Consider the following 12303-nt stretch of genomic DNA (forward strand, 5'->3'; position numbering starts at 1 on the left):
ATTGAAGCTCCATCCATTGGGTCTATTTCGGTGGTGTCCGAAGTTAATGAAGTTTTTCCAAATAACTTGCCTCGCATGCCTCCGTATAGAGACATAGATTTTTTTACTGACTTAGAGCATGGTACTCGCTCCATTTCTATCCTTTCATAACGCATGGCTCCGACAGGGTTGAGAGAACTCAAGGCTAAAATCCAAGAGCTTCTTGATAAGGGTTTTATTCATCTTAGTGCTTCCCCATGGGGATTTATTATGAAGAAAGATGGTAGCACGAGGATGTGTATAGAGTACTGATAATTGAATAAGCTCACTATTCGGAATAGGTACCCCTTGCCTAGAATATATGTTCTTTTTTATCAATTGCAAGGTGCATCAGTCTTCTCTAAAGTTTATTTAAGATTCAGATATCAACAATTGAAGATTAGTCCTGGAGATATTCCAAAGAAAGGCATTTAGGACTCGTTATGGGCACTATGAATTTTTAGTTATGTCTTTTGGATTGACTAATGCACTTGCAGCTTTTATGAACTTGATGTCACATCCGGGTTTACCCCCTAGACGTAACCGGCATCGTTATCCTCTTTGAGTACTAAGACTAGTCTCTTAGTTTAAATCATTGCATTCATAAGTCAAAATAACAGAAGAATTTAAAACTTCTCATCATTTCTAATTGGAGGTTTAGATAGACCACTACATACACAAAATATATAACCGTATCGAGTATACATAGACCCTTCGTATAGGTTGGGTTCATGACCTTCTACTTTTATTGAACCTACATATATATATATATATATATATATATATATATATATATATATATATATATATAAGATAGAACATAGTCTTAAAGATTGTCTCATCTCATAACCATCTAAAACGATCATAACAAATTATGCATTGCCCTACATCAATGTAAAGAAGAGACATATAGGCTTATACAAATCGTAATCAAATGAAAATAGAAGGAACATATAAGTTTGTAGAACTAAACAACATAAGCTCGATATTGGTATCACCCTCAGGAAGTGAGGACCTATCCATCGGATGGTAGAGAATATCCAAGTCTTTTGCAAGTTGTCTCGGATGAACCTTCAACTACTAGAAACTAAAATGTTTGGGAAAAAGGGAGAAAATGGGTTTAGTACGCCACTTGTACTAAGTATGGGACCATATGCACATATAATGTCAAATCATGCTAAAAAGGACATTTAGTTAAATTATGCCATTTTATGCTTTGAAAGTCTTATGTATAATCACACACACCATACAAAGAAACAAGACATATTCGTTAAGGCAAAGTAAGTAATATGAATACCACCGTACTTGAACCCATTATCTACTACAACCCTATCATCAAGGAATAACATCAAAAGCATGAATAAGAGTTTATCATAGCATAATAAGCAATTCAAGTACTCATGAATCCTTATCAAGTCAACAAGTGCAAAAATCAAGCAAAGCCCCATAACGTTACTGAATCAAGTAACCCAACAAGAACCCATAACCAATGTCCAACTTCATATAATATAACCTTTAATGATAGTTAACTTCATACCTTAACATCATAGACTAGATACACGTTCATAATACTAACCATCATTATATAATATAATTTACATGTAAAGTCAACATATTATCATCATTAGCATATACATATATAGTACCAACTTACTAAAGCTTCCCTCAAGGCAAACTAGTGCAAGGGGTAGGTAGAGTCCCATACCTCTACCTAGGCTAAGTCAAACCCCTTAAGTCACCCTAGCTAGTATATACTTCATTGCTTCCTTTTAGTTTAGGGAACACTTGCCTTAACCGACATATACCACAAGATCTAGGTGTAGAATCCAGTGTTGCAAAACCTTACACTGATGGAAGGTGGTCTACCGACCAAAGTAAAACTAAACGTAAATGTAGCTTTCTAGGTGGATCTTGTGACGACCCGTAAGTACACCCTAGAAGTTAAGACATCATTATGTCGTCACACAACAAATGAGACTTCAAGAAGTCTCATCTAAGCCTCTCGTATCATTCATTGCATAATAAACATTCTAAAATGAGTAAAAATTTAAAACATTTTTCACACACGAAGAACTCTTTCATAAACAATAGGCAAGCGGAAGACTTCTCATTAAAACCTTAAATATTTACACCATCTACTTGAACCATCTAAACATTAGAGTATACAACACTTGGGACTAATCCCATACAAGACATAAAAGGTAAAGACTTAGACATAAGGAACTTGTGGATATATTCCTCGAATCAATGAGAACTGACCAATACATCATCTTAAAAGCCTTAGAAACCTATCAATCCTCCATGGCACATCAACATTCTCTATAGTCAAAAAGGGAAAAGAAGGGGTTAGCACATTAGATGTACTAAAAGCATGGAAGCCCTGCAAAATGCATGAAAAAGAGAAATTTAATATATAACATGATTTTCATGAATTTCGATGAAAACATCATACTATAATCATAAGAACAACATTTAACAGCTTAGAAACACATAAAAAATCATTTAACAAAAAGTCACATTTTAGCAAACATAACAGTGAGGTCACTTCACTGTACGGTCAACGCAATTCACTGTTCCAGTGAAGTTCCTTCACTTCATTTTAAAAACCTTAAGCATGTAACCTTCTCACTAAAATGTATCCAAATATTCACTTAAGTCACATAAAGAGAGACCGCCCATACACCCTTTATAGATGTGCCTAAATGACCCTCAAGATTACTTATAATGAGTCACGTACACACTTAAGAGATATCAATATAAGAATATGAGATTCTCTTACCAAGGCGACTCTAAGGTTCACTTGAGTGAGTTTTGAAGCGACCGCCCATACGATTTCTTACACACACACTTAAGAGATCCTTTAGACTCCTTAAAATAGAATTATTCTCATTTAACACATTAGCATATAGGTTATATGAGATTCTCCTTCCAAAGGCTTTAAAAATACATACTAAAGTAAATCAAGAAAATAACGTCCATAGTGACCCCTTCAAGATTACCAATATAATCCTTAAGATTACCTAAGGCTTAGATTATGTCCACATAATCAACCAACTTCCCTAACTAGAGTCTTTCTTAAGACTTATCTAGGTAAGATAAGAAGTGTCAATTCCTATACCCCCATCACACCTTAACTAGACAACCCTTAATTACTCTAGATAAGTACTACTTCATTTAGCATACTTTCTTAGCTTAAGTCATTACATTTATTAGTTCATTTAAGACCCATTAATCACATAAAGGATATTCAAGTAATGGTCTTAGACAAGAACTAGGGACTCTAAATAACACCTTCAAAACCTATTTTTCAATGTCTAGATAGCGTCTCATATCACTACCTACACTTCATAGAACTTCTCTAATGCTAGTAAATATCCCACATGATGAGAATAGACAATACCTGACATATACCATGATATCTACGCAAGGAATCTGGAGTTCTAACCTACTCTGATGAGGGTGTAAAACTTGTCAAGGGTAGAACTAGGACACACCCCATGTAGGCACATAGTTAAGGAGTATGAAGGGCTTTTATGCACTCTAGTCTCATTCTCAAGTGAAGCTATGTTGTACTCTAGTCTCATTCTCAAGTAGAGCTACTTCCCATAACATAATCACTCGGTGCTAGCCTTTGTTCTCATAGAATAGTTTACATTAAAGGATCACATGAAGAGTGTTCCTTATCTAGTTCATAACTAAATCACATTCACCCTACCAAATAGGTCCACTAGGGCTACCTTTGAATGGCGACTAATGTAGCTCATTATGACTTTCCTAAGGATCATATGATGCCCTTCCAGCCAATCAACCCTAAGTCCATCATCCCTTTAAATGAAGGATACCATTATGTTTCTCAACTTCAACATTCATAACATAACCTTTTCCACGTACATGACCTTCTTAATATACACTAAGGTCTTACATGTCTTTCATTCATACATTAAAATGGTGCACTAAGCCTACCTAGTGAAGACATATCACAATCTCATAACATTCATACAAGTATCATGCATGGGACACAAGTTTACCAAACAAGACACACCATATCTTTTACTTTATCACATATAGCATATCATTTTTTAAGCACTAAGGAATGACCGTTATCATCTTTATGTCATCCTATACATTACTATATCATCATCAATATAACCATCACAACTCATATAGTCAAGTAGGAACAATCATGTATCAACATCTAAGACTACACATCTAAGCACATGTTCATAGTCTAACATGATCACGTACATAACATCCATAGATCACATATACTTTCAAATTTCTTAGCAAGTAGATAGATATAATCATACTTCACATAATAAATTACACAAAACATCAAGTGGTACCGACAAGGACATGATCATCATATTGCATAAAGTAACGCCCAAGGCCATGTCAATTCACTTAACACTACCACCATAAGTTTACCATACAAATCAAAACATAAAGGAAGTATAAATAACATCAAAATAAATTGAATAGGGAAGCATACCCCACTCCATCTTACCGCTTCGATTCCAAAACTAAATCATCCAATTCAACATCATAAGCCCCTTACCCAAGGCCATAACCAACAATTGGATACAATTATATCAATAATTAATGAAACTAAGACAATTCAATACATACTTATAAATCTAATACAACCTAGATATCAATTGAATATAATTATTGCATCATTAGATAGCCCATAGAAAATTACATTAGAAATCATAAGCCTTAAGTCAATATCAATCAAATAATCTTAGCATGCAATAGATCTAAGAGTATTCATTACTTAGTTAATAAAATTGAAACATCCTATAAACCAATTAACCATAATCTATACTTGAATCAGAAACCCATAACAATCTACACATGAATTCATGAATATCAAAGCATAATCAAGTCACCCATATTTTAGTGAAGTTTAGAGATTTGAGAAGATCAAGGGTTAATGGAGAATTTCATTGGAAAACATCAATTATACATCAATTTCATCATACCTAAACGTTTGGAAACCATTTATGCAAGAACCCAAGACTTAGAGTAGAAATAGGACTTTTTTTTATCTTTTTTTATCTTTGAAAATCATTTTTGAAATTGGCTCTATGGTGATAGCAAGCCTTAGATGAAGAACTCCCATACCTTATTTGAAGAATCCAAAGCTAATTGAAGAATAAAATGCATTGATGAACCATCTTCAAGTCTATCTTCACTTTGAACTAACATGGAGGTTTTATGGAGAAACTTTAGGAGGGAATATGTTTTGATTTGGAAGAATGAAAGATTTTAAGTGTTAATCACTTATATACATGTTTAAGATACACAATGTACCCTTAATAAACTGCCAATACATCCATTTAAAAGTATGGTGAATTTACAAGTTCACCCCTAGAATTAGCAGTGAACTGCACGCTGAAACAGGCCAATCGACGAACTGCCCATCGACGGGGCGTAAGCCAACTTACGGGCCATGATGGCAACCGTCGATGGGTTCAGAGGCTTGGAACAGGTTGCTTTGCCACCCAGTCTTAGTAACTGCCCACGCCAATCACCAACAGGACGTCAACCAATCGACCTGCCATCGGTTGTCTTCCGTAGGTGGACTGCCTTTTGGCTGTTTTGGAAACCAATCCTGGGTCCTTTCTCGAGGACCCTTGAATTGTCCTTTGGGATATTTTTCTGGAAGATTACGACCCAAATACGATCATCTATGATTTTAACACCTCTCACATGAATTTTATCCAAAAAAACATGTAAAACTCGACGAAACATACCTAGACACCCAAGGTCATTTCAAGGCACATCTTTCGAACGCCATAGATGTTCTTGGAATTTTGACCTCCAAACTTCACGAAACTTGACAAACTGAACTTAAACACTATATAAAATAATTTAAGAACCATATAATCTCATGCATCAAACATTAACACATAAAAAAACATACGAGGCACTTAGGTGATTTAGTCGTCAAACGTCTTGATCGTCCCTTGATGTTTGACTTCTAATGCACCTAAACTCTTAGCTATTGCCTTTAACCAACATTATAAACCATTTTAGGACCTTATAAAACTAATACAACCATGTTTTTCTTCACCTAAATCATTTTTGGGGTCTTACAGATCCACTAGCTAGTCTTATACAGGGGCAACATAGTTCAAGAACTAAGAGATAGGTATTACCTCTACATACCACTTTGTAATTGGGCCTCCTATCATTGGAATACATTGGATGAGTATCCCTCAAAGGGGAGTCAACATCAATATAGAACTATAGGGTAACTATTCCTCTATGGAAAGTCATCACCTCCCATTGTCAAGTTCACTCGTGCTAAGCTAATTCCCTTTATTGAAATGTCGTTTGTCACGCGTGGAATATAGATACCACACGAGACCAACGTTGTTGACCTCTTAGAGGTTGCAGACGAGCCTACATACGTCCTCCTTACTCCATCTAGGTTAATTTTAGCGGAAAATTTGAACTTTTTTTCCGTAACATGCATGTAAGTCATTCTACTTAAATTCATATACATTCACCATCAACCATCTAACATTAAGAACATCAAATGAAAGAAATAGTTCAATACTACATTAAGTGTATACTTGCCAAAATGGCACGAATACAATGTCTGAAATAAAACAAGAAAGAAACGCTAGTGGAACATACTCCACTTCCTCAATCCTATATCTAAGCTAGAATATAATAGGAAAGCATCCTCAAATGCATCAGGGCCTACCAAGTCAGGTGAATGCTCCACGTCTGGATAGCTTCAACATTGATATGTAAGATCTAACGTCTACCTGTACTTGCACCTAAAAATGTGGAGTTGTATAGGATTAGTACACACTTGTATTAAGTATGGGTATACGCAAGCACACACCAAGGACATGCATGAGTAAGAATATCTCTTTCCTAACAACAAGATTTAAGGAAAGTCAAGTCAGTGGACTTGCCAAATTGGGATTTGGAAAGTCATGGAACTTGCCAAATTTGAATTACGAAAGTCATGCCATGAGAGTAACATGTATCATCATGCGTATCATATTGTACACTACATATAACATCTTACACATAGCACATAACATATTGCATATAACATATAACATATTTCATATCATCCATTCATATGACATGATACCTTGGAATCATGGACATGACATTAAGACTTCCCAAAATGAGGGCTCAACATATGGGACCTCAACTATGGATCCTTCTTTAGCAAACACAGAGTCTGCTTCATTCATTTATACGTACTTCATTTTATTCTTTTATACGCTAGTGTAAACACTAGCCATACCTAGGATGTAGTTTAAGACTCGCACCGAGTTTGTTGTGTAGTGATCAAGAATAAACTAGTGTCATTACTTGAGTCTTGATCACCTCTTGATCATCCTATCCTAACACCTTTGGTATCGTTCATATAATTATGTGCATCATTTGAGGCTAGCCTCATTCATTCATTTGGGAACTTTAAATTTAACTGACATTGATCATGTGAGCATTATGAAATCCAGTGTCTTCCCAACACCAAAAAAGGTGGAATCACCGGCCGAAGTTACCCAAGACATGCTAGTGTACATAGGGAATTGAACCCTGCTAGATCTCTATACTCGGCATGCCGGATAGTCTCATCTCATCAATGTTACGTGAACCTCCGCCCATCTTGAAAGAAGGCATCACCGCTCATAACTTGTCTATCGTTGATCAGTATAAAGTTCCATTACATTCAACTCATACGTCATGGAAGCTGGATTCTAGTATGAGGACATCATTTCTCATTAGATGATTTCTCATCTCATCATCAACATTGAGTATAAATTAATCATAATACTATCATTCGACTGTTCATAGGAACTGGTCTCTTCATTAACTTTACACTCTCATAGATGACTATGTTTTAATAACATCTACTTAGGCTCATTTGATATTGCTCTCATCTTTCACATTACCCTCTTATCATGTTGTCACCATATTCATTAACTTTAACACATTTGTTTTTCATAATTAGTCACCCTTTTTTCGTGAATGTTCATTTCATCATATGCCAATGCACTTTGACATTTAGTGTGTTCCACTCTTACTTAACCCTTCTAGGGTTACATCTTTTGATTACATACATCTTAGGTTCACTTACTTTTAAACGTATGCTAGACTTATGGGTTTTTACATACAAGCCATGAGGCTTCATTAATAGTTCATTTAAGTGATTCGTATCTTCCTAACATTTTATGATACAGGATTTATGCATCTTGTATGTATGCCAAGATCATCAATTTCGATCAATGTAGGCAGCATTATTTTGAACATTTATTCACGTATGAATTATGTATCACCACGGAAATTGGGAAAGGGAACCCGATTTCGAATCCCTTGGACAACACTTACATTTTTATTTTATTTTAGTTTGATCCACTCGACTAGGAGACCCAAGATCGAGCCCCAATGCCTTCTTTTTGTTTTCCCTTAATTTCTTAATTTTTCGTTCGTTTGGGACCAAGAGGATGTGGGATCGATCTCCTACAACCTCATTTTCTTTTATTCTCTTTTTCCTTAAACCATTTTTGTTTGACCGAGAGGGTGTCGATTTGAGCCCCCTCAACCCCTTTTTGCTTAATTTCCTTTATTCAGCCGAGATGTCATGGGTTAGATTCCCAGATGCTTCAACTTTTATTTTTCTTTTAATTCCTCCTTAAGTGTGACCGAGAGGTTGTGGGTTCGAACCCCACACCTCTCATTTTTATTTTTCATTATCTTTTTCATGTTTTGGTCAAAGAACACGGGCTCGAATCCCACATGCCACATTCTTTTTCTATCGCTTTATTTCTATGATTTTTAACATGGTGAGGTCACGAGTTCGATTTTCAGTGACCTCGCTTTTTTTTAATTAATTTTAGACACACTACTTATCTTGGCCTAAACTCGTCAACAAGATGCTGGAAATTATGTACGTTTTTCAGCTCATTTTTATCAACGTTTACACGTTAGTTTTTAGGGTAATTCATGGATCATTTAGTACATCTTTAGGTGCATTTCCATGGATTCATTTAGATAATATTTTCCATTCAAATCAGCCACATTATACTTTATATGATCATCACGATTTACACAAGGTTGTGCACGTAAGAATACAACCATAACATGTCATTTTCGAACTTTAAACCAAGAGTATATGTCACGGCTACACATTGCACACACATAAACACAGTTTCGGACAGTATGCTTAATATTCACATAGCTTCGAACATACATGCATGAACGTAATCATCACAAAAACACATTACATCCCCAATTTCTACGAGCAAACATACCCACCCAACCTACAAACCGATGAGAGCTACTGACAGGGACATGTAACGGGGAACAACCCTAGTTTTTAGAATAGATTCATCTAAGTCCTAAGGTTATATTGGGAAAGGGACCAAGAGTAAGAAAACCCATTAGTTATTTTGACGTTTAAAACTTGAACTTGCTGCTCAATGAACAACTCCAGAATCATGTCCAAGTCCGAAAGCTTCAACACCAACTCGATAGGAAAACCCTCCCTTTTTCCTAACATTTTTGGTTATGTTTTTAACGTGAAAAGAAAAGAGAGATTCTGACATGAGAGAGAGAGAGAGAGTTAAAATGTGAAAGGTAGTATAGGATTAGGTAGAGTAGTTTAGACTTAGTCAACTAGGATTCTTTCAACCCTTTAAAAATTTGTTTTTACTTTTTCTTAAATCAGCTAATAAATATTAATTAATTAAATTAATTTACAAATTTAAATAAACAATTTAAATCATTGCTCCTACCTAGGTTCGAATTCGAGTGGAGCAAGATTTTGTTAAAATGGAAATTTCCGCCCTCTCTCCCATTAATATCCCTCCACCTTATTAATTAATTGATTAATTATATATTTAGGGTAATTATGATACTACCCTTAGCCTAGTAAAGGACCATTTTACCCCTAGATACTCCAAAAATAAGATTTACCCTTTTTAAGTCCGGTAAAGACTTATCCGAGTAAATCTTCATATTCGGGAGCCCTAAATGGCTGGTCCCAGCCTTTACTAGCTCAACTAACTCCCCAAGTTAGTTGGCTTGGCTGTCGCAAGGGTTCAGAGGTCTGGTTCTACGTGCATCAATCCGTGTGAACCCGATATAATCGTAGGCATTCTAGACATATTAAGAATTGCTTAGCATATCCATTTTTAGGGTTGTTACATCTTTAGTGTCCTTACAATTACATCATAGTTTAGTTTTGGTCATATGGTCTTGCCCTTGTATAATCATCATCATCATAGTTTAATAAGCATTGTATGAGTATAATCCTTTTATAACAATTCATATAAGTGAGGTTACCACATTTAAATATTCATTTATGATAAGGCACATTGGTAGTCATCAACATCCTCATAGCATTTCATCTTAATCAACCTCACAACCATAGTAAAGACATTTCAATTCAACATCATACCAACCCTACCAATCCTAATCCAAGGCATACTCCAATATAACATCGTGAGTAAATCATACTTTATCATAAATTGAAGTAAATAATAAGGATTATAGGATACAGGGACTCGGAAAAATAATCATCATATATATACATCATACGTACCCGGCCCTCTAGTGAGGAGTGGAGGCAGCCCCCCTCTACACGTGTCCCACTAAGGTCAGCTCCCAATCTGATTCCTTTTATTTTTGCCTTGAGTGGTGGGGCCCACTGGATTGAATTAATCGGTCGGGCCCACTGGATTGAATTAATCCTAATCAACCACTAATTAATCTCTCACTTAAAGTTAATGGCACTTACATTAGCCAAAACATACTTAATACATTTGGAATTAACATCCTTGCCTAATATTTCTTTAATCACTTGGAACTTAAAATAAAATCTCGTTCCCCGGAATTACGTCTTCTAGATCATGACGCACACTACGTATAAAATTACGAGGCATAACATCCTTCCCCCCTTAGGAACATTCGTGCTCGAATGTTAAGTTAGCATCTTACAAAAACAAATTCCAGCAAGGTCTCTCTACTAGTTATACCTATCAACGTGCATTCCGTAACTTACAGATGCCTCACAGAGTTACAAGTTACTACATAATCTCGTTTATCAATCAATAGAGTCAAGCTAGGAATTGAATTACCTGCAGGTACGAGGAAGAAGTAAGGATACTTATTCTTCATTTCGTCTTCCGCTTCCCAAGTAATCTCCTCCCTATCATTATTTTGCCACAACACTTTGACGGAAGCCACATCCTTAGTACATAACCTTCTAACCTGGCGGTCAAGTATAGCTATGGGTTTCTCCTCATATGACAACTCCTCTGTTACCTGAACATCATCTACAGGAATACTCTAGAAGGATCACCAATACATTTACATAGCATCGATACATGGAAGACTGGATGTACCGCCTCCAAATCAGATGGTAGATCCAACTCATAGGCAATCTTGCCTATCCTACGAACAATTTGATAAGGCCCAATGTATCTCAGACTGAGCTTCCCCTTCCTGCCAAATCTCATCACACCCCTCATGGGTGATACCTTCAGGAATACCCAGTCACCAATTTGAAACTCCAAATCTCAATGCCGATTATCTGCAAATGACTTCTGTCGACTCTGGTTGCTAATAATCTTTCTTGAATAAGCTTCACCTTGTCAACGGCTTGCTGAACCAAATCCGGGACTATTAACTTAGTGTCGCCAACATCAAACCAACCAATAGGTGATCTGCACTTCCTCCCATATAAGGCCTCGTACGGTGCCATCTGGATACTAGAATGGTAGCTATTATTATAGGCAAACTCAATGAGCGGCAAGTGGTCATCCCAGCAACCTTTGAAGTCAATAATACAGGCCCTCAACATATCTTCTAATGTCTGAATAGTACGCTCAGCCTGCCCATCTGTCTGAGGGTTAAATGCCGTTCTAAGGTTCACCTGTGTCCCCAATCCTTTCTGAAACAATCTCTAAAAGTTGGCTGTAAATTGAGCTCCTCTGTCTGATATAATAGACGTGGGAACCCCATGAAGTCTCATTATCTCCCTGACATACAACCTCGCATAATCTTAAGCCAAATAAGTAGTACTGACTGGAAGAAAATGGGCCGATTTTGTCAGCCTATCTACAATAACCCATATAGAGTCATACTTCCGTTGAGTGCGAGGTAAGCCTGTAATGTAGTCCATATTAATACTCTCCTATTTCCAAGTTGGGATCTCTATCTCCTGTAATAATCCACCAGGCTTTTGGTGTTCGATCTTAACTTGTTGACAATTCAGGCATTGAGCACCAAACTCCGCTATATCCTTTT

General features: G+C 36.2%; 1 protein-coding gene across 1 annotated transcript; it reads right to left on the reverse strand.

The window, feature by feature from the left end:
- Positions 1–11052: 11052 nt before the first annotated feature.
- On the reverse strand, positions 11053–11758 carry LOC138338420 (uncharacterized). The gene is made up of 2 exons (XM_069289377.1): positions 11555–11758; positions 11053–11343 (listed from the first exon to the last, which is right to left on the reverse strand). Exons 1-2 carry the CDS (start codon positions 11756–11758, stop codon positions 11053–11055), a joined length of 495 nt encoding a protein of 164 aa, XP_069145478.1.
- Between the last annotated feature and the right edge of the window lie 545 nt (positions 11759–12303).

The sequence above is a fragment of the Solanum lycopersicum genome, chromosome 9 (genome assembly GCF_036512215.1).
Source record: "Solanum lycopersicum chromosome 9, SLM_r2.1".
Classification (NCBI taxonomy): domain Eukaryota; kingdom Viridiplantae; phylum Streptophyta; class Magnoliopsida; order Solanales; family Solanaceae; genus Solanum; species Solanum lycopersicum.

What these genes read in the sequence shown, in the direction of transcription:
- LOC138338420 (XM_069289377.1), bottom strand. Translation starts at nt 11,758, where the DNA reads ATGGCACCGTACGAGGCCTTATATGGGAGGAAGTGCAGATCACCTATT. An exon ending in AGATTTGGAGTTTCAAATTG is followed by an intron (nt 11,344 to 11,554) that starts GTGACTGGGTAT and finishes TGATCCTTCTAG; the next exon opens with AGTATTCCTGTAGATGATGT.